This window comes from Tachyglossus aculeatus, chromosome X1 (genome assembly GCF_015852505.1).
Source record: "Tachyglossus aculeatus isolate mTacAcu1 chromosome X1, mTacAcu1.pri, whole genome shotgun sequence".
NCBI lineage: Eukaryota > Metazoa > Chordata > Mammalia > Monotremata > Tachyglossidae > Tachyglossus > Tachyglossus aculeatus.
Genome location: NC_052101.1, coordinates 91567577 through 91591032, shown reverse-complemented (window position 1 = coordinate 91591032; position 23456 = coordinate 91567577). Strand labels below are relative to the sequence as shown.

The 23456-nt window shown below is 43.7% G+C and overlaps 1 protein-coding gene across 6 annotated transcripts in view; it reads left to right on the top strand.

The window, feature by feature from the left end:
* The window catches only part of PFKFB4 (6-phosphofructo-2-kinase/fructose-2,6-biphosphatase 4), a 142461-nt gene that overhangs the window by 68647 nt on the left and 50358 nt on the right, over positions 1-23456 (top strand). For all 6 annotated transcript variants that reach the window (XM_038740808.1, XM_038740806.1, XM_038740810.1 and 3 more), the window contains exons 3-10: positions 912-1008; positions 5318-5384; positions 8789-8863; positions 9780-9836; positions 11078-11199; positions 15475-15682; positions 16488-16634; positions 17062-17166. In XM_038740808.1, the coding sequence (XP_038596736.1) occupies positions 912-1008; positions 5318-5384; positions 8789-8863; positions 9780-9836; positions 11078-11199; positions 15475-15682; positions 16488-16634; positions 17062-17166 (878 nt within the window). The remainder of the gene's footprint in view (positions 1-911; positions 1009-5317; positions 5385-8788; positions 8864-9779; positions 9837-11077; positions 11200-15474; positions 15683-16487; positions 16635-17061; positions 17167-23456) is intronic.

The window sequence follows — 23456 nt, the reverse complement described above, 5'->3', positions numbered from 1 at the left end:
AGCACTGGACTAAGCAGTTGGGAGAGTACAATACAACAGAGTTGGCAGATGTGTTACCTGCTCACAACGAGCTTATAGTCTAGAGCTCTGGCAATTACAGTGCCTTTTCTTATGCTCATTTATGTGAATTTGCTACCTGAAACTCCTCTGTATTGCAGTGACCACCAGCATGAGGGTGAAAATAGATTTGCCCTTTTACCGTCAGCTGGCCTGCAGCAGATCAAGGCTTTTGGGGATATGTGAAGTGCTAATTTACGAGGCAAGCACAAGTGCCCTAGAAAACTGTGGAGAATGGAATTTTCTGGACACGTGGCAGCCAGATCCCAATGTCTTTAATGGGTAGCATTGTAATGAAGTAATATAAATTTAAATTGCTACGGTGTCCCCTCTAGAGCTAGGGGCATTACAGTGATTTGTGATCCAAATATGGATTTTACTCAGTATAACACCATCTTAATCCTCCTCATCACTTTCAAAATTGAGATTAAACCTCCTCAACCCAGATTTTCATTTAAAATTTTCCCCATTTCTTTTTCATTGCCAAATAGATGTCATTTTTACAAATCTATTCTCATTATGCTTCTACCAGCATACATAGTCAGCACATTTGTGAAATGAATTGTCAGTATCTCCCCAGCCATCAATAGGATGGACATATTTTGGATTATGGTTCTGGAAGGTTTAATCCTGCTTAAATGCACCATATTTTTCTGCATGGTTTCTTTCTCCCCATTCTGTAAAGAGTATGAAACTTGTCAAAATCTCCCCATCCCTTGGAGGAAATGAGATTGGAGCAGATTCTCTGCAGTAGTTTTTTTTTTTCCTCTCCCCCCCGACCCCCATTTTTTTCTAACCCCGGACAAATTCTAGCTGCTCTTTGATTCTTTTGTTTTGTTTTGGTTTTTTTGCAGAATTTAATGTGGGCCAGTATCGACGAGACTTGGTTAAGACCTATCGATCTTTTGAGTTCTTTCTTCCTGACAACGAAGAGGGCTTGAAAATCAGAAAGTAAGTTGGAGTATTTCAAGATCTCTCCTTTTAACTAGAAAAGGAAGAGGTGTAGAAATGTTTTAACAAAAAACAAAACCTCATTCAATTTGAAGTTTATTTTTATTCAGTTGATGTGAACTATGGAAAGAGAGAGTGTAGTGGTTGCCCTGCCCCTGGGTTTGCTGGCTGGGTGAATCCCTGTGCATTGAGCCAATGGCAGAACAGAGTGAAAGAAAGGTGCTTGCTTTTTTTTGTTCTTTTACGATATTTGTTAAGCACTTACTATGTTCCAGGCCCTGTACTAAATGCTGAGGTAGATAGAAACTAATCAGGGTGGACACAGTCCATGTTCCAAGTGGGGCTCACAGTATTAATCTCCATTTTCCAGATGAGGTAACTGAGGCCCAGAGAAGTTGAGTTGCCCAAGGTCACATAGCAGACAAGTGGCAGAGCTGGGATTAGAACCCAAATCCTTTTGACTCCCAGGCCCGTACTCTTTCCACTAGGCCATGCTGCTTGTTTCAGGCAGACATCCAGACAGATGATCACTCTCCCCACCTTCAAAGCCTTAATAGAAACACATCTCTTCCAATAGACCTTCCCTAACTAAACCCTCATTTTCTCTTATCCCTCTCCCTTCTACCCCTTCTAGACTGTGAGCCCACTGTTGGGTAGGGACTGTCTCTATATGTTGCCAACTTGTATTTCCCAAGCGCTTAGTATAGTGCTCTGCACACAGTAAGCGCTCAATAAATACGATTGATTCTGCATCATCCTTACACTGGATTTGCACCCTTTATTCACCCTTCCTTCAGCCCCAAAGTACTTATATACATACCCGTAGTCTATTTATATTAATGTAACGGCAGTGTCCCCTTCTAGGCTGTAAGCTCACTTTGGTCAGGGAATATGTTTACCAACTCTCTTTTAGTATCCTGTCCTAAGTGCTTAGTACAGTGCTGTGCATACAGCACTCAAATACAATTGATTGTATTATATAACCTCATCTGATTGTGTTATTTCTGTTTCATAATATGAAAAGAAATTGCTGACCAGATTAGACTTCTTTTGAGGGTGTTTTGCTGGGATCAAATTCCTCTGGAAATCAGAGAGGGGATTTTTTTTTTTGTTTGTGGTATCTGTTAAGTGCTGCCTATGTGCTAACCCCTGTTCTAAGTACTGGTGTAGGTACAAAGTTAATCAGGCCAGACACAGTCCCTGTCTCACATGGGGTTCACAGTCTAAGGAGGGAGAACAGGTATGTAATCCCCATTTTCCAGATGAGGAAACTGAGGCACAAAGAAGTCAAGTGATTTGCCCAAGGTCACACATCAGGGATTAGAACCCAGGCTCTCTGGCTCCCAGGCCCGTGCTTTATCCACTAGGCCGTGCTGCTTCCCATGACGGGTCATGCTAAGGTGCTATTCAGTGTGGGTAATAACACTGTCAGTATAGTCACAGCACTAAAGTGTGGTTGCCAGTAGAAATTTGATGTTCCCAAATAGAGGACAATTTTCTTAAATTTTAAATGGGAAGTATGTTCATGAAGCAAAACTATTTCTGTGTCTAAACACTTTTTAAAAAGATTTTCCTTGTCGTCGTCACAAAATTTTATTATGAAATCAGAGTTTAAACTGCCTGTTAAGCATGTAAACCAGAGGAATCAGAGTGAAAATACTGATGCCCTTAGTAAACAACTTGGAATAAGTTTGGTGAACTTGTGTAGGGGAGCTAGTATAATATGTGAGCACTGGAAAGAAAAAATATTGGGTTGAGTTTTTTCTCTGAAGGACATTAGCAATTTCTCACTTGTGGTAGGTACATTTCAGACTTCACGCAAATAGGTGCGTAGCATTGTTAAGTAAAGGTGGGTGCAGTGGAAGAGCTCTGTGTACTAGGTAAGACTGGGAGTTTCTGAAAGGTTAAAGTTTCTGAGTTTGGCACTGCTCACCTCTTGCCTATCTACTAAAATTTGGTTGACTTGAAAAATAAGACTTGTGCACTTTCAAAATTAACCATCTGAAAAATCACTTAAATCCTCCGTTTTTAAGGATCCGTAAGCTGACAATCTGTCAACCAATCACTGGAATTTATCAAGAGTTTACTGGGTGCAGAGCACTGTGCTAAGGGCTTGGGCAATTATAATACAACAGAGTTACTAGACACATTCCCTGCATACAAGGAGCTTACCGTCTAGAGGGGGAGACAGACGTTAAAATTTGGATGTGTACGTAACTGCTGTGGGGCTGAGGGTGGGGTAAAAATCAAGTGCTTAATCTATAGATAGATTGTATATATATATATATATATATATATATATATATATATATATATAGATCAGTAAGGAGGAATTATATTATCAGCAGACATTTATTGAGTGCCAAGAGGCTGTAGAATCTCACTGTGGACAGGGAACATGTCTTTCAGCTGTTATATTGTACTCTCCCAAGTGCTTAGTACAGTGCACTGCACAAAATAAGGGCTCAATAAATGTGATTGATGTAGAACACAGTACTAACTGCTCAAGGTACATTTTAAAGAGGCCTGTTTCCTTCCCTCAAGTACTTTAGAAACTACTTCAAGCTAGGCAAACTTGAAATCTACAAAAGCATATGCATCCGTGCCTTCAGTTGTCAATCCTAGTCAATGGGATAGTCAAAGTATCTGCAACAGATTTTCAAGTCCCAGGTGTGAGTCTGCCTAACCTCTAACCTTTGCCTAAATTGTGCCATTTCTCAACCTTAGCCTTCTCCAGTTTCCATTGAATGATGGGTGACTTGCTTCATAGCCCAGAGTGATCAAGGACTTCTTCCTCCTGCCCAACCAGAATCAAACCAACTTCCTAGTGATGTTTTATCTGCATCACCTCTCCCCTCTAATATGCATAGTTCAGAGTTGACTGAATTGCAAAAATGAATTGAGAGGAAGGAGCCATGGATTATATTAGCAGGCGGGAGAATGAGTGAGATTCATTGAAGAAAGCTTCTTGGTGGAGGAGGAGAGCATTGAGCTGTGATTTGAAGGCGAGGCATCAAGTTTCCCTGAGCCTCTCATGGATAGGGTCGTTATAATGTTCAGAGATGGTTTCTTCCTCATCTGATCTAGAGAAAGGCAATGACAGTTATTTCTTTCCCCCTTGTCTCTAAGGGTGGAGCAAGAAATGGCTATTGCTCTTTTAGCTTTTGAGGAATTCATTCTTGAAGTCCTTCTGGAAACATAAGCCAAGCCTTCTAAGTCCCTTTATTTTGGAAAAATTTCGTATGTGAGGATTATAAAATGTTAACTACATTCTGTTGGGGAAAAAATAGCTTATGTGAACTCTGTTTTCCCACATTTTGAAGGCAGTATAAGTTTAGGTTTATGGGGTTGGGCGGTTAAGTGACTGAATTTTAGGGCCTCAGAGCAGGACATGGATGGGATGCAAAGGGGAAAATATAGAAAAGGAGAAGGATCTAGGAAGGCGTGGAGAGGGAGAGACACTTCTTCTGCAGTTGCTCTCTGCAGATCATCTCTTTGGCTCCCAGTTCTTCCTGAGCTGGGCAGAGATGGCAGGAAGGAGGCTTGGGGGGGGGTGTGGAGGCTGGAGGGATGGCATCAATCATGATCTTCTAATTGCCACCAAAATTCCTCCTCATGATCCTGGGCACCAGTTCTGCAACTGTGTCATTGGTGGCAGCAGCAGTGTCTGCTGATATCACCAGGGAAGAAGAGGATGTTTTCTTTCTCCTCTTCTTCCCTGATGGCAACAGAAACCTCCTCGATAATCACCATAGCTAAAAGATTGCATCCCACCTCCCCAACCTAAAGTGGGCCATTAATGAGTCCACCTTAGGCCTGTTGAGGCACAGGACAGAACCCCCAGAATTAGTCCAGTTCTGCCTAATGTAGAGTTTTGATTACCTTAGATGGAGGAATGGCTAAATAAAATACTGAACACCTTTGCTTTTTGCAGCCCTATAGGATTAAATTTAGACATGGTTCAAAACAGAGAACAGAGCTCAATGATGCTTATTCCACAGATTCATTTGGTGCCTTTCCTGAGTTCAGATTTCTTTCACATATATCATTTAATTTTTCCTTATCTTTCCTTGAAGACGTTAAGGTCGGGTTACTCTCCCCGTTTTATAGTTGGAGAAAGCATGGAACAGCTAGCATAAATAACTTGCTCAAAGCCACATGGTGAGTCAGCCTTGACCGGATTACATTCTCGGTGCGTACCGAGGGAAATATGCAAAATATCTTAGTCAAATAAGACGTGAACCTGGAGAGAGATCATAGTCATCAGATAAACTAAGGTTCCTTATTTGTGGTTTTTCTTTTGTTTCAGACAGTGTGCCTTAGCAGCGCTCTGTGATGTCAGACGGTTTCTCAGCGAGGAAGATGGACATGTGGCAGTGAGTGGGACTTTTACTGACTTCTGTGACCTCATTATTGTATGCCAGGCACTCCAAGTGAGCAGCCTGCTACCAGATCATAATGAGCCTGGACCAAACCAGGAGTGAGGGGAGGCCACACAGCTTATCATTTGTGCACGTACTCGATTGTTCCATGACTACCACTCCCAGCATCCCCAGGGGCAATTGTATCTGCACCGTAATGCCTCCCCCAGAAGTGAAGAATGGGCTACTTCTGGTTTGGCCCAAGTTCACTTCCAATTTGGGTAAGACCTGGCCGTATTTGAGCTGCGGGCAAGAAGAAGCGTGACTCGGACCTGAGATTTTAGGATATACAAGGGCTTACTGATTCTCACTCAGCTGTGTGCCTTGAATATGATGCCCTAATACAAAGCAGTGGGGAGGAGGGGTGTGTTTCTGGTCCAGAAAGTTCATTTGCAGCTCTCAAATGCCACTAATGTAGTCAGTTGCCACTTACTCAAGGAGGAGGAGAAATGTTTCATTAGCAGTCCTAGAGGGAATAGTAATTTTAAGTGTCATTTGAAGTTGCGGCAATGTGGGATTGCATGGGGATCTCAATTTAAGATTTCATTTTTTCCTCTAATCTGAGGTTTGTACTGTTATTGGAAGTTGGCAGACAAATTGTATGGACTTCTCCAGGCACTGGAAAATCCATCTCTTTATTGTTCTGGCCACCACTTATTGTCTGGGAAGCTTAACTTCCTTTTTTCCAGTATGGAAGAGAAAGGTACTAGGGAGAATGAAAACTATTTTCAGTATTTCCGAAAGAGGTGGAAGGCATGGATGTGGAGGAGGGATGGCGGGGTCCTCAATAAGGACTCTCACCTGAAACTTGCTTCTGGAGAACTCTCCAGATGTCCATGAAATTAAAATGTTCTGTGTTTAAAATCTCCTTTCCATTGTTGAAAAGCAGAGGAAAAAAGGGAAACATTTTTCAGTGAAGAGGAAAAATATGCAAAGCCTTAGTAAATTGTACTTTTCTGAATGTTTAGTATGCACACACCACTCAGTAAATGCCATTGATTGTATCTTTCTAGAAGAGGGAAAAGTTCCTAAGAAAATAAATAACGTTTTTACGATGTAACTTGTGCATGGTGATGGCTCATCTGTTCATATGTCCTCTGTGCACTTTTTCCTTGATACTTAAACCTTGGGACCCAATCAGTTAGTTAATGGTATTTGAGTTCTTACTGTGTGTAGAGCACTGTACATCATCTGGATGGGAGGAAGCCAATGCTGGAAGCCCAAAAGGGTACAGCTTCCATGTACCATGACTCAAACAGTTTTTCTGTTGTTGTAGAATTGAAAAGGAGCTGGGTGAGTTGGGGAGGAAGCAGGGCACAGGTTGACCAGAAGTTCAGTGTAGCCCCCAGTGTCAGTGTCTTCATTGTGCTTGCCATTCCCAGCAGAGGTCCCACCAATCAATCAGTGGTTCTTATGGAGGGCTTACTCTGTGCAGAACAATGTGCTAAGCACTCAAGAGAGTACAATACAAGAGAGTTGATAGGTGTGATCCCTGACCACAAACAGTTTGAAGGGCTAAGAAAGTGACTGTGAAACCCACATGATTCTGTGCTGGGGGAAGGAAAAACACCAGTAGAACTTATGGGGAAATTATGCAGCAGTCTGTACAATGGAATTGGAAAGTGGGAACAGAATTTATTTCAAATTTCAAAAAAGAGTGTCTTTTTGGGTGAGATTGTTGTATAAAGAGTTTTTGCTCAATTCTGGGGCCCCCTCCCAAGCAGTTTGAAGACTAGAACAGTTATTTCGTCTTTGTCACTGTCTGCACATATAGACTGGGCAGATGAAGAGAGTCCCCATGTCTGAGCTCTATGGGATGGACCAGTGGATTCCCTGAACTCAGTGAGGCTTTGGAGAGTGGCTCCTGGGCAGGATTCCGGAGCCTGCCCCCTCCCCTCCTCTCCTGGAGTGTAAAGTCAGGGAGGTCAGCAAGGAGGCTGGAATAGGGTAAGTGCTTGGATTAATGTGGTAGCAGTTTGGATGGAGAAGAAAAAGTGGATTTTAGTGATGTGAAGGTTAAACTGTCAGGATTTGGTGAGAGTGAATATGTGGGTTGAATGAGAGAGATGAGTTGAGGACAATGCCAAGGTTATGGGCTTGTGAGACTGAGGGTGGTGGTACTGTCTACAGTGATGGCGAAAGTCATGGGGAGGACAGCGTTTGAGTGGGAAGATAAGGAGTTCTGTTTTGGACATGTTAAGCTTGAGGTGTCAGTGGGACATCCAAGTAGAGATGTCCTGAAGGCGGGAGGAAATGCAAGACTGCAGAGGAGAGAGATCAGGGCTGGTGATGTAGATTTGGGAATTATATGCAATAGAGATCCTAGCTGAAGTCTTGGGAGTGAATGAGTTCTCCAAGGGAGTGGGTGTAGATGGAGAATAGAAGGGAGCCCAGAACTGAGCCTTGAGGGATTCCCACATTTATGGAGTGGTAGGCAGAGGAGGAGCCAGTGAAAGAGATTGAGAAGGAGCGGCCAAAGAGATAGGAGGAGAACCAGGAGAGGATAGTGTCACTGAAGCTAAGGTTGTATGATGTTTCCGAAGGAGGTGGTCAAAGGCTGCTGAGAGGTCGAGGAGGATTAGGATGGAGTAGAAGCTGTTGGATTTGGCAAGAAGGAGATCATTTGTGATCTTGGAGAGGGCAGTTTTCTGTGGAGTTAAGGGGATGAAGCCAGTTTGGAGGGGGTCACGGAGAGAATTGGAGCAGAGGAATGGAGACGGCAGGTGTTGACAACTTGTTCAAGGAGTTTGGAGAGGAATGGTAGTAGGGAAATGGGTGATAACTGGAGGGAGTCATGGGGTCAAGGGACAGTTATTTTAGGATGGGGAGAGATGAAAATGAGGGATAGGATAAATGCTTGGATTAACATGGTAGCTATTTGAACGGAGAGGAAAGGGTAGATTTTAGCGATATTGTGAAGGTTGAACCTATGGAATTTGGTGACATTAAATATATGGGTTGAGTGAGAGACAGGAATCGAGGATAGTGCCAAGGTTATGTTTTTGTGAAGCAGAGAGGATGGTGCTGTCTACAGTGATGGGAAAGTCAGGGGGAGGACAGGGTTTGGGTGGGAAGATGAGGAGTTCTGATTCCTTGGCCAATACTGTTTCCGCTAGGCCATGCTGCTTCCTGTCCAATCTGTTTTTACTTCAGTAGTTCTCTCTCTTGGGTTGTTTTTTTTTAAAACATGAGCAATGCCAATAGTGAGGTCAGAAGGATCTATCTAGCTGTTTATCCGGATGAGAATAATTTGTCTGTAATATAACCACAGTGAAGCTAAGGATTATTTTAATGCTCCCTTCAAGCTATAGTGGTATTTTTTTAGCATTGTGGCTATATCTCCTCTTTATTTGTTTTAGGTCTTTGATGCTACCAATACCACTAGGGAAAGGAGAGATACTATCTTTACATTTGGAGAGGAGAACGGCTACAAGGTGAGTCAAGTCATTTGGTGCTATAATTTGAACCAGAAGAGCCAGGATTCTTTGGTAGATTAGTTCATCTCAAAATTTGGGTGAAATTGAAAAGCGGTCTTGCTCTTGTGCCATTGTTGTATTTCTCCACTTAGTTTCCTTAAATAATGGGAAGATTGATCTTGCTTAACTATATTTATTGGAGAGGTTCTCTTATGAATATTGCTACTTTCATTTCCTTGTCACAGCCGCCTCATAAAAAAGGATTAGGAAAGCAGCATGGCCCTAGGTGTCAGAGGACCTGGATTTGAGTCCTGGCTCTGCCTCTTACCTGCTGTATGACTTTGGGCAAGTCACTTACCTTCCTTGGGCCACAGTTTCTTCATCTGTAAAAATGGGGATTACATACTCCTCCCTCCAATTTAGACTGTGAGCCCCATGTGAGACAGGGACTGTGTCCAACCTGAAAAACTTGTATCTACCCCCGTTCTTAGAACAGTGCTTGATGCATAGTAAGTGCTTAACAAATACCACTAAAAATTAAAATAAGGATTACTTAGAGAAAGGAGATTTATATTTTTCCTCCTTGCTGTTGCTGAGTGTTGCTTCCTAGGTATGATTTCAAAAGTAGAACAATGGTCATTACGTTAAGAGTAACAGCCTATCTCTTTGATGTGGCTTCTTCTCTCTGTCCCCCACACCACCACCCTGCTTAGTAAACATGTTTCCCTTTTGGAAGACCATTTCTGGTTTGGGGAAAAATTCTGGGAGGGCAAAGTGAAAAAGAGCAGAATTGAAGCCTAGCATGTTGTTTGAAATTCAAATACCAGATGTACTCCTATTTTCTTCATTAAAGCAATGTAAACCAGCCTTAAATATTTTTTTTTCTTTCATCCCCGTACATGTTTTCCTTGGTATGATGAATTCTGGGCTGAAGACATTTTTTGTTGAGTCAGTTTGCGTCGACCCAGAAGTCATTGCTGCCAACATTGTGGTGAGTGAATCTCCTTGGTTAGAAATCTCTTTAAATCCTGAAACCAAGAAAACTCCTGGATTAAAATTGGGTTCCTCTCCACTGGCCTTGCTTTCCTCCTTTCTGGTAGTTGGCATTATCCTAGGATATTTTGCTTGGAACCATCCAACAGTTTGCTTTTCCTGTCCTCCATCTTCACAATGTTCAGCTGTCACATTGTCTACTGCCAAATCCTGCCAGTTTTTCCTTTTCAACATCTTTCAGATTCACCCCTTCCTCTTCATGCAAACTGTTACCACCTTCGTACAGTCTCTGGTCTTGCCATGGTTAGACTATTGCATCAGCTTCCTCACTGGTCTTCCAGCCTTGATCCTCTCCCCCAACTAATCTTATACTTCACGGTGCTACACAGATCATCTTCCTCAGGCACCTCTCAGACTGCATCTCTTCTCTCTTCAAAACCCTCCACTGACATCCTGTGTCTCCTCATATCAAACAAAAGCATCTCACAATCAGCTTCACCTGACCAGTCTTACGCTCTTCACCCACTTAATCCCCAGATCACTGTCTTCCTTTCTCCCTCATCCAACCTTCTAACTCTTCCTCACTAAAGATTCTCCCACATCCCTCCCCTTGCTTGCACTGTTCCCTGGCTTGAAACTCCTCCCCTGCCTCCCCACCACAGCTCTCCCCACATGGAAATCCCACCTCTTCCACCCAGATCTCCCCCATTAATGTCCCAGAACCCTGAGGTATAGCATTCCTCCAGCCAACTCTAGAACTTATGAACTTCTTCATGCCCTCTTTAGCACTCATGTGTATATATGCCTGCTCAATTTGTTTATTTTAACCATTCTAGTTATAAATATTGTTATGTCTTCCCCCTAGGGCATACACCTCATTGTGGGCAGGAAACCTGACACTTTTTTATTCTATACTTCCAAGCACATAATATAGTGCACTCCACCAAGTAGGTGCCCAATAAATGCTGCTACTATTACTATTTGAATATATAAATGACCTTAGAGAAAATTTCCTTTCCATCACAGAATAATTTTAAAGGGGAGGATTTCCCTGTCATTTAAACAAGAACTTCAAATAGGGGGCCGTGATCAGCTCTCAAGCCAAGTTTCATCTTATCCTTTTGCTCATTTTCTTCATTAGGCTTTGAAAACCCAATCCATATATTCTTGATTTTTTTTTTTGTGTGTGTGTGTGTATATGTGTGTGCATGTGTGTTTATGACCCTTTGTTTTTGATAGCAAGTGAAACTTGGCAGTCCTGACTATGTAAATTGTGACAATGATGAAGCAACTGAAGATTTCATGAAGAGGATAGAGTGCTACGAGAACTCTTATGAGACTCTGGATGAAAATCTAGACAAGTAAGCTCGTTGTGGGCAGGGAACTTATCTGCTAACTCTGTTGTACTCTCCCAAGCACTTAGTAGTACGGTGCTTTGCACATAGTAAGCACTCAGTAAATACCATTGATTGCTTGAAGTAAGTGCTGGAAGAAATAATTATTTCTTCCAGCAATTGACTCCTGGAGCAAGCTTGTTAATGGTGTTCCTTTCACTCTTAGTATATCTGGGGTTGCAGAGTGGATTTTGCATTTTTTAAAAAAATTTCTGATTCTTCAGCATTGCTAGGGATTCAGCTAGTTGCTTCCTCGTAGAAAACTTTAATGCAGATATTTCAATTAGATTATCTGGGAAACTGATTGACTTATGTCTGTTTATGTACATCATATCTCTTGTGATCATTCTGTTTAGACCTGCGGTCAGCAATGATTAACTTCAGAAAAGTGACCTTTATTCCTCACTGCCTGCTCTGAGTAATTGGAATAGAACAGTTCTGCTTGAAACCAGTCCTGGGTTTTAGGAGAGAAATTGAGCCCCTAATTTAATTTACAACCCAGGTCATTCGGATGTTGGGGCTTAGAAATGTGGCTATCTCGGGCTGCATTTATTTTTCTTGATTAGGGACTGTGTCCTTCCGATTTAATTATCTTTGTCGGAATCAATAGCATTGACTGAATGTCAACACTAGAGAAGCAGTGTGGCGCAGTGGAAAGAGCCCAGGTTTGGGAGTCAGAAGTCATGCGTTCTAATCCCGGCTCCGCCACTTGTGTGCTGTGTGACCTTGGGCAAGTCACTTAATTTCTCTGGGCCTCAGTTACCTCATCTGTAAAATGGGGATTAAGACTGCGAGCCCCATGTGGGACAAGCTGATTACCTTGTACCCCCCAAGCTCTTAGAACAGTGCTTGGCAAATAGAAAGCGCTTAACAAAAGCCATTATTATTATTATTAGATTGGAAACCCCATTTACTTCACAGAGGGCTCTGTCTAGAGCAGCAGTTGCCAGACTACTTTTTTTGGCTAGAAGCCTCAGCCTGGCCTAGTGGAAAGAGCCTGGGTCTGGAAGTCAGAGGACCTGGGCTCTCATCCCAGCTTCATCACTTGTCTGATGTGTGACCTTGGGTAAGTCATTTCTCTGGGCCTCAGTTTCTTCATCTGTAAAATGGGGATTCAATTCCTGCTCTCCTTCTACTTAGTGAGACAGGGACAGTGTCTGATAATAATGATAATGCTAGCGCTTAACAAATACCATATGTCAAGCACTGTTCTAAGAGCTGGGGTGATCAGGTTGTCCCACTTGGGGCTCACAGTCTTAATCCCCATTTTACAGATGAGGTAACTAAGGCACAGAGAAGTGAAGTGACTTGCCCAAAGTCACAGTTGACAAGTGGCAGAACCGTGATTAGAACCTGCGACCTCTGACTCCCAAGCCCGTGCTCTTTCCATTAAGCCATGCTGCTCGAAACTACAACCTGCAGCCAGGAGGCTATATCCGGGTGCGGGCTATCACTACCACCTATATAGCCAGAAGACTATACTGGGGTGCAGCCCATCATTACCACGTGCAGCGTACTCCAGGGTGCGGGTCGTCATTACCACCTGCAGCTAGCTCTTGTATCTACCCCCGTGTTTAGTAAAAGCACCACAGTTATCATTATCCTTCCTGGCCATACCTAGCTCTAAGCCTGATGCCCTAGAACCCACTAGCTGCTACCTCTTAGTTTGACAAAGGCTACCTCTCTCTTTAAAGCATCCCTGACTTACCTGAGCCCCAGAGGGCTTGGTCCACTGCCTGATTTGGGAGTAGTTTAAAGAGTCCATGGGGCAGAGAAACAGCCTCTGGAAATCCTAGCCTTTTAAATCTCTAATGTTTTCCAGACTGTGGTGGTCACTTTAGCTAGACCCAGAAGGAGACAGAAGTTTCTGGAACAAGTAATTGTTTACTCTTGAATGTGTCCCTTCCCCAAGAAGGGAAAGGTAATACTTATCCGATGGCCCCACCCAGAATACACCAATCTCATAATGAGGATTGGGAAATGGAGGAGTGGGCTAGATAAAATGGGGAAGAAGCCTCATAGCCATTTTGAGAGAAGGAGCTGAGTGATCCATAGGCCAGGATGCAGGACAACAGGCAGGCTCTCTGATGATGATGATGATTATGGTATTTAAGTGCTTACTATGCACTAAGCACTGGGGTAGATACAGTGTAATCAGGTTGTCCCACGTGGGGCTCACAGTCTTAATCCCCATTTTACAGATGAGGTAACAGGCACAGAGAAGTTAAGTGGCTTGCCCAAGGTCACACACCAGACAAGTGGCGGAGCCAGGATTAGAACCCACATCCTCTGACTCCCAAGCCTGTGCTCTTTCCCAAGAAATGAGGCTCCCTTCATCAAGTTGGCTGAAGGGATAGGGAGGGGTGATCCTCCATGAAGGATTGAGGCCAGTGAGAAGGACTCAACTATGACAGATAAAGACAGTTTACATGGTCTCCTTGTATGGGGGGAGAAAAGGTCATGGGGAAGGGGTTGGGAAGCTACCCCTGAGGTAAGTATTAATTAAAGGATAGGCATTTTGGAATGGGGTGTGTCTTGCAGATGTTGCCTAGCTATGATCAAGTTCAATAAAAGTCAGTTAAGACCTTTAGCCTTGGTGTCTGGATAACAGAGGGCCAGGGCTGGATCAACATGGGGCTCACGAGGTTGAGGTTCAGGGGGCCCAGGCTAAGGGAGACCTTGGAACACTCCACAGCTATGTAAGCAGCCACCACCATTCCAAACCCCACCAGCTAGATAGGGCAACAGTCCTCCCCCTCTCCCTCCCCCAATCAGTTCCTCTCCTGTGGTGAAACTTCCCTAGAGTCCAAAATGCTCACATCCCCATTACACTTGGCTAATAGCACCATCAGCAAAGTGGTGCCCGTTGTTGGGTAGGGATTGCCTCTCTTTGTTGCCGAATTGTACTTTCCAAGCACTTAGTACAGTGCTCTGCACACAGTAAGCAATCAATAAATACCATTGAATGAGTGGTTGTGAATAATCAGTCTCTGGCTGGGAGAATGGTACAGGGGAGGGAGGGGGAAACAGCCTCCTAGCAGAGCTCATTCCCAGCATGACTTAATGACTGTGTCTCACATGGGGGTCCTCACAAACTTCATTAGCAAGCAGGGGTGTTAATGGCCCTATGTGCAGGGCTCCTGTTTGCCAGAGGGAAGTGTTACTTAGGAAACAGAGGAAGGGAGAAAAGCCTCTGAGTTCCCTGAGAGCAAGCTAGGCTGAGTGGACCCCAGATGAGCCCCTTGCTTATTTGGAGAACCAAGGGATGGTGAAGGTAAATCGAGGGCCGTGTTTTGGGGGTGACTCTCTGGGGAGCTCCCAAATCCATCCCTTTGCTCGAAATGGAAAGGAAAGGCTTTAAGACCCTGGAGACAGCTCCAGGCTTCCAAACCCTATTAGAAGATGCCTTGGGGTGCTTTGGGTTGGGAGAAAGGCCGGGGGGACCCCAGACTATTGTAGAGACAGTGTGGAAAGGGATTCTTAGCTTCAGTATTCCTCTTGTAGATAGCTGCAACATCCCATTTGGGAGCCACTGAGTAGTTAAAGTCCACTAGAAAAGGGGATAGCCTGGAAATGGCTGCCCAATTTAAAACAGAGGCAGCATTTTGTTTCCTTCCCATCTTCCCAGTCTTGTGTGCCTCTCTCCCCACTTTTTTTTTTTCAAAGTATTTGTTGAGCACTTACTTTGTGCCAGGCATTGTACTCAGTGCTGTGGTAGATTCAAGCTAATGAGGTTGGACACAGTCCATATCCCACATGAGGCTCACAGTCTTAATCCCCATTTTACAGATGAGGTAACTGAGGCACAGAGAACCGAAGAGTCGTCTGACTTCTAGGCCTGTGCTTTATCCACTAGGCCAAGCTGCTCCTAAGTGCCTACCATGGAAATGTCCGTGTGGTTGAAGCAGTGAGAATGGTAAAGGACAGCTAACGTAGAGTACAAGTGTAGGAGTTCATATGGACAAGAAGATGAACAGTGAAAACAGAAGTATTTTGGGGACGTGATTTATAAACTGCTTTTTAGTAGTCATAAAATGGTCATGTTGGGATCTTTCAAAGTTGAAAGCTCCAATTGGCTGTATGGTACTTCACAAAAATATAAAAGATAATGTATGATAGGATGTTGAAATGGAAATTGTAAATGCGAAAGGTAATTTGTTATTGAGCACATGCCACTTGAATTCTGAGCCTCAGGAAAAAAGAAATCCATACACATTTTTTTTTCCCTCTTGCCGGTGAAAGGGATCTTTCCTATATTAAAATCATGGATGTTGGAAGGAGCTATCTTGTGAATCGAGTGATGGACCATATTCAGAGTCGGATTGTCTACTACCTCATGAATATCCATGTGACTCCTCGCTCCATCTACCTCTGCCGTCACGGAGAAAGTGAACTAAATCTAAAAGGACGGATAGGCGGGGACACCGGCCTATCACCAAGAGGGAAAGAGGTACATTGGCTTTGGTTTGGATCTGGGAGAAGTAACCCATTTTACTTATCTTCCTGTTCTCCACCATGAACCCATTTCTCCTCACAGTTTAACTGAATCCTCAAGTAGTAATGATAATAATAATAATAATAATAATTATTATTATTGTATTTAAGTGCTTACTGTGTGCCAAGCACTGTTTTAAGCTCTGGGGTAGATATAAGGTAATCAGGTTGTCCCACATGGGGCTCACAGTCTCACTGTCCATTTTACAGATGAGGGAACTGAGTCCCAGAGAAGTTAAGTGGCTTGCCCAAGGTTACACAGCAGACAAGTGGCAGGGCTGGGATTAGAACCCACATCCTCTGACTCCCAAGCCCAGGCTCTTTCCACTAAGCCACGAGGCAGTTGGAATAGCCTTCTGTTTTTAAACTTCCTCTACATGGTAGACTTCCCAATCATCCTAAGGTTTTAATTTTTATTTTTAGAGAACACAGAAATGGGGAAATCCACTTTGAAAATTTAAACTTGTCCAAATGCTCCATCCAATCATGCCTTCAAAGGGCTGTACAAATGTGGAAATGGGGAGGGTCTGGGGGAATTCCAGGAAATAGATGAAGGTTTGGGGAAGGAGAGTGGGTGTGTGGGGGTGGCTGCCTTCCTGTCCACTTTTAGTGATTTTTTTTCATACTGGTGAAACAGTATACTGAAATTTCCACAAACCTCCAGATCCTTAAGCTGAAAGGAAATCTGGGATGGATTTATGATCTTGCATCTTGTGTGTGTGTGTGTGTGTGTGTGTGTGTGTGTGTGTGTATGTGTTCAGTTTGCAAAGAGCTTGGCCAGGTTCATCGATGAGCAGAACATCAAAGATCTGAAAGTTTGGACAAGTCAGATGAAAAGGACAATTCAAACTGCAGAAGCTTTAGGAGTGCCTTATGAACAATGGAAGGTTCTGAATGAAATCGATGCGGTAATTTTCCCTACTTTCCCATTTTGATGAATAGAGTTGGTTGGCCTTGTAAGGTCATTTGGCATATCGTTTTGGAAGTCTGTGGCCTGCTTTTCTTTGAGCAATTGGTTAAAACACATCCAACAACCTTCTCTCCAGGTTGTTTAGGTTTACCTAAACTTATAAGACTATAGATTTACCTCAATGTAGACCTGTTTAAACCTTCTGTTTGAGGATGAAGAGGGCTGCAAATAATATTGGAACCCACACTTTTTGGGTGCAGACTCTTCCAATGAGTTGGCATTTCTAAAGCCTAAGGAATTCTTAGATTTGATATTAAAAGTGGTTTTTCAGGGGGCTTCAAAAATCTACAGAGTCTTAAGGGAAATAAATGGTTTGGGTTGGCTCTCTTCTTGGAATGATGGGTTCCGTTTCTTCTTTTCTTTAGGGAGTCTGTGAAGAAATGACATATGAAGAAATTCAGGAACATTACCCCCTTGAATTTGCCCTGCGAGATCAAGATAAATACAGATACAGATACCCCAAAGGGGAGGTATGTTTGATTCTTACCTTTTTAAAGACTCTTTTCTTCCTTTCCCTTAATCTTTAGTTTTTCAGCTTCAACTAATGCCATGTTCTAGATCAACTGGATCTAGACTGAACTCCTTGTCTTCCCTCCCAAACCCTGCCCTCTCCCTGACTTTCCCATCACTGTTGACGGCATTACCATCCTTCCCGTCTCACAAGCCTGCAACCTTGGTGTCATCCTCGACTCCACTCTCTCGTTCACCCCTCACATCCAAGCCGTCACCAAAACCTGCCGGTCTCAGCTCTGCAACATTGCCAAGATCCGCCCTTTCCTCTCCATCCATACCGCTACCCTGCTCGTTCAAGCTCTCATCCTATCCCGTCTGGACTACTGCATCAGCCTTCTCTCTGATCTCCCATCCTCATGTCTCTCCCCACTTCAATCCATACTTCATGCTGCTGCCCGGATTGTCTTTGTGCAGAAACTCTCTGGGCATGTTACTCCCCTCCTCAAAAATTTCCAGTGGCTACCAATCAACCTACGCATCAGGCAGAAACTCCTCGCCCTTGGCTTCAAGGCTCTCCATCACCTCGCCCCCTCCTACCTCACCTCCCTTCTCTCCTTCTACAGCCCAGCCCACACCCTCCGCTCCTCTGCCGCTAATCTCCTCACCGTGCCTCGTTCTTGCCTGTCCCGCCGTCGACCCCCGGCCCATGTCATCCCCCTGGCCTGGAATTGCCCTCCCTCCGCACATCTGCCAAGCTAGCTCTCTTCCTCCCTTCAAGGCCCTACTGAGAGCTCACCTCCTCCAGGAGGCCTTCCCAGACTGAGCCCCCTCCTTCCTCTCCCCCTCCTCTCCCTCTCCATCCCCTCACCTTACCTCCTTCCCCTCCCCACAGCACCTGTATATATGTATATATGTTTGTATTTATTGCTCTATTTATTTTATTTGTACATATTTATTCTATTTATTTTATTTTGTTAATATGTTTTGTTTTGTTCTCTGTCTCCCCCTTCTAGACTGTGAGCCCACTGTTGGGTAGGGACCGTCTCTATATGTTGCCAACTTGTACTTCCCAAGCGCTTAGTATAGTGCTCTGCACACAGTAAGCGCTCAATAAATACGATTGAATGAATGAACCAAGGTTTGACTTGAAGGTGAGAAAGGGTGTTTTGGATGGATAATGTGCCTGCTTTCTAGGTAAAGAACAGATGGTATCTGTCCAGGTGGCAAGATTGAGAAAGTGAAGCTTATAGGTGTTAGTTTTGCAAACAAAGCTGACCTGATAGTTTAATGAAAAGAGTGGCTAGAGCCAAGTGATTGGTAGACAAAGGATCATGGGATAGGGTGAAGTGATAAGAAGCAACAGCAGAGGCTAGACTACCCTGGAGCAGTACTCGGGAATGGGGTAATTCTTGCAGGTCAAGGAGGCTGATATTTTTTTTTTTAATGGTATTTGGTAAGGGCTTTCTTTGTACCAGGAACTGTCTCTGGAGTAGATCCAAGTTAGGTTGGAAATAATCCATGTCCCACATGGGGCTCACAGTCTTAATCCCCATTTTACAGAGGAGGTAACTGTGGTACAGAGAACTTAAGTGACTTGCCGAAGGTCATGTAAACAGACAAGTGGTGGAGCTGGGATTTTTTTTTTCTTTTAGGGTATTTGTTAAGCACTTACTATGTGGCAAACTAGTCTGAGTACTGGGATAGATAAAAGTTAATTCGGTTGGCTACAATCCCTGTCCCACATGGGACTCACAGTCTAGGAGAGTTTTGTTTTGTTGTCTGTCTCCCCCTTCTATAATAATAATAATAATAATAATAATAATGGCATTTATAAAGTGCTTACTATGTGCAAAGCACTGTTCTAAGTGCTGGGCAGGTTACACGGTGATCAGGTTGTCCCATGTGGGGCTCACAGACTTCATCCCCATTTTACAGATGAGGTAACTGAGGCACAGAGAAGTTAAGTGACTTGCCCAAAGTCACACAGCTGACACAGCGCTACTAAGTGCTGGGGTAGATACAAGCTCATTATGTTGCACACAGATCTGCATGGGGCTCACACGGTCTTAATCTCCATTTGACAGGTGAGGTCACTGAGGCCCAGGGTTCTAATTCAGGCTCTGCCAATTGCTTGCCGTGTAACCTCGGGCAAGTCACTTAACTTCGCTTTGCCCAAGTTTCCTCAACTGTACAATGGGGATTCAATACCTGTTCTCCCTCCTACTTCAGACTGTGAGCCCCATGCAGGACGGGGACTGTGTCCGACCTAAACTGACTTGGATCTACCTTAGCGCTTAGAACAGTCAGACATTTGGCAATGATATTTCTTGAGCGCTTACTGTGTGCCCAGCTCTGTACTAAGCACTGGGGAGAGGGCAATACAACTGTATTGTACTGTAAGCTCGTTGTGGGCAGTGAACTTGTCAGTTGACTGTTCTGTTGTCCTCTCCCAAGCACTTAGTATAGTGCTCTGCACATGATGAACACTCAATAAATACGACTGAATGAACCATAAGCAGACACAATCCCTGCCCAGTGTTGGACACATAGAAAGCGCTAACGAGTACCATTAGACAAATGAACAAGTGACTTAATCCAGGTCACCCAGCAGATGCGTGGCGGAGCTGGGATGAGAGCCCGGTTCCTTCTGCCCCCACAGGCCCGGGCTGTACCCATCAGGCCTCACTGCTTCCCTACTAGACTGTGAGCCCGTTGTTGGTTAGGGACTGGCTCTATATGTTGCTGATTTGTACTTCCCAAGCGCTTAGTACAATGCTCTGCACACAGTAAGCGCTCAATAAATACAATTGAATGAATGAAAGAACAGGTATTTAATCCCCATTTTACAGTTGAAATCCTTCACGTTTCCAGTCCCATGTTCTAACCCATAGGCCACACTGCTTCTCAAATGCTGATTCTGCAAGAGGGTGCCTGCAGAGGCAAACTCATGAACAGTATTCACGTAAGCAGCAGTGGTGACACCAGGGGTTTCAGGGCACAGGCTGGCTACAGGCTCCTTCCCCTCCCTCCTCCATAGAGAGCCCCGCCAGCTGGGAGTTGGTAGCAAGGAGAAGTGGAAGAGCAGAGGATTGCCTCCATATCTCATTGATACGGCATGCTTCCTTCTGTACAGCTGCATCTTTCCCTATTATAAATTGTCTATATTACAAATTATAAACATGGCTTAGTGGAAAGAGCAGGGGTTCAGGAGTTAGAGGTTGTGAGCTCTAATCCCAGCTCCGCCACTTGTCAGCTGTGTGACTTTGGGCAAGCCACTTAACTTCTCTGTGCCTCAGTTCCCTCATCTGTAAAATGGGGATTTAGATTGTGAGTCCCATGTGGGACAACCAGATAACCTTGTATCTATCCCAGGGCTTAGAATGGTGCTTGGCACATAGTAAGCGCTTAACAAATACCATCATTATTATATTAATGTTTGGCTCCCCCTGTAGACTGTAAGCGTGCTGTGGGCAGGGAACGTGTCTACCAACTCTGTTGTATTGTACTTTCCTAAGCACATAGTACAGTGCTCTGCACACAGTAAGTGCTCAATAAATGCCATCGATTTGATTATGACTGCTACTGCCTACTCCTGCTGCTTCCCCCTTCCACTCCAGCCCCCCGCCCCTGCACACAACTTTATTTTTGCCAGAACAAGACTGGAGGGCCCTGACAGGTGCATTATTCCTCACAGTTGGAGCTCCCTAGTAGCTGGGACTGTAAAGCAGTAGCCCTATGAATCCCAATAGTACATACACTCCATCCCTGGCCTTAGCATAAAAATTGCATCAGCCACACAGTCATACACATACAGTTCGTGTTTAATCACCAATGGCCACCACTTCACACCTAAAGGGAATGCAGGGTGTGAGTGTAAGACATTTTCGATATCTGAAAATTTAAATCATTGAAATAATTGACATTCAGATATGCAGGAATTTGCTGTCTGTGTAGGTAGGTAGTCACATACATATACCAGGTATTTGTAGATTCCTTATGCAACTTTCCATTTTTAAAACTTTTGAGATGCATACGATACAAATACATTTTAAATGGCACTTAATGGGGCGATTCATTAAGTTTTATGGTAATGTAGATTTATTTCTTCAATTCTGCTACCTGTGGCCCACAGTTAACCTTTTCTACCTCTGCCGTATCTCTGTCAGGGATCTGAAATAGAAATGCCATTTAAAGCAGATGGCTTGGAAGTAATTCAGTAACACTGTTAGGTAGACCATATGAATTATGCCTTTGGCATTTCAAGTTTCTTTTTTTTCCATTTATATTTTGAAAGTTATTGAAATTTTACAAGGATTTTTGAACATGGTGTGTGAACATAACAGATCTAATGCTAATAGGGACTGCTGTCTCCCTGTGTTGTCATCATCTATTGAGCTTATTATGCGCAGGGCATTTGCACTTGGGAGCATATAATAGAAGGAAAATGTGGGCCCCGTCTTCTAGGAGCTTACAGTCTAATAGAGGAAACCAGGAGGCAAATTGCCAACTATAATTCAGTTAGAGTAAGAGCATAAATGCAGATTATAAGAACAGGGCCACATAAAGAAAAATAGACAAGCACATGAAGAAATACACACACACACACACACACACACACACACACACACACACACACACACGAAAACAGCCGAATGAACACAGAAAGCTACGAACACTCATGTTGTCTGTCTGTCTCGTGTGTGTGTGTGTGTGTGTGTCTGTCTGTCTGTCTGTCTCTCTCTCTCCCTCTCCCTCCCTCTCTCCCTCCCTCCCTCCCCCCTCCCCACTGCCCACCTACCCTCCGTGACACTTAAAGGCAGAGTTACAGAGAAAGCGAGATCCAGAAGCCCAGAGAGGCAAACACAGTGGAGAATCCTGGGGATCAGGGAGATGAGGGATGTGAGCTGAACCTAAGGAGAGGAAGAGAGAAAGACTAAGGAATAGATAAGAAAAGAATAATGGAAAGTGGTGAGAAGTCTGAAGATAGAAACCCCGCCCCCCCCATAAAAATCTCATGATTGTTTCACAAGTCTCAGCTGGTCATAAATAGTATTTGGGGGGTCTCCTCCTTATTCACTGTAAAAGAGCAATTGTCCTAGTGCCTGTAAATAGCGTGACAGGTTATGGTTTTACACAAATGAAATTACAGTACTTGTACTGCAAAGCACCTGTGTGATCATTACAGAATCACAGTTTAACAAAAATTCTTGTTTTCTTAGAAGTACTACTAATCGCTTGGTAATTAATGGCAAGATGCTGAGCAAATCTGTTTCTAAATCTGGGATTATTTGTATATCCGCAGTTCATCTAAAGGGGCAATCAGTGTTCCAAGTAGTTTATCTCTGCTGTTTGTCCAAAGCAGTTTATTTGCTTTTGATAGTGTTCATGATTGAGTCATTCAGAATTGTCTGATGGGAGTATTTTTGGTGATTTAAAGGAAACATGATTTGTTCATGCTCTGTGCTTGTGTATCCTCACCTGAAGGCCAATGCTGTCTACAGTTGGGGGGGTGGGGGAGTCAAATTTTTCTTTGGTAAATTTTACTCTACAAATCCTTGCTACTGACAATAAAATAGTTATATATAATATCACTGTAAACAAGGAAATACTGTCAAGTATTAGCAAGTGTATTAATAGCTTGGAAGAGATTTTAATCTTGAGGCTAGCATTTTAAGTCCCTCTTTCCTTTTATGTTGAGGAAAAAGTAGGGTAAAACATAGTTAAGTGAAGGAAGGTTCATAAAGAAAGGATGGGAAGTCAGACTCCAAACCTTTGGGCGGGGGGGGGGGGGAGAGAGAGAGAGAGTGTGTGTGTGTGTGTGTGTGTGTGTGTCCATTTTGAGCTGCCTTCTGGTCCATCTGAGCCAGAGAAAACTTGGGGTGCTCTGGCTCATATCAATTAATAGTATTTATTTTGGAAGCAGCAAGTCAGAAGGTCATGGGTTCTAATTCCAGCTCCACTTGTCTGCTGAGTGACCTTGGACAAGTCACTTCACTTATCTGGGCCTCAAATACCTCATCTGCAAAATGGGAATTTAGACTGTGAGCCCCATGTGGGACAGGGACTGCGTCCACCCCGATTTGCTTGTATCCACCCCAGTGCTTAGTACGGTGCCTGGAACATAGTAAGTGCTTAACAAATACCATAATAATTATTATTATTTATTATTTAATAACTTATTTAGTGTTTACTGTTTGCAGAGCACTGTACTAAGCTCCTGGGAGAGCACAATATAACAGAGTTGGTAGACCCATTTCCTGTTCACAGTGAGTTTACAGCTTAGAGGGGGAGACAGACATTAATATAA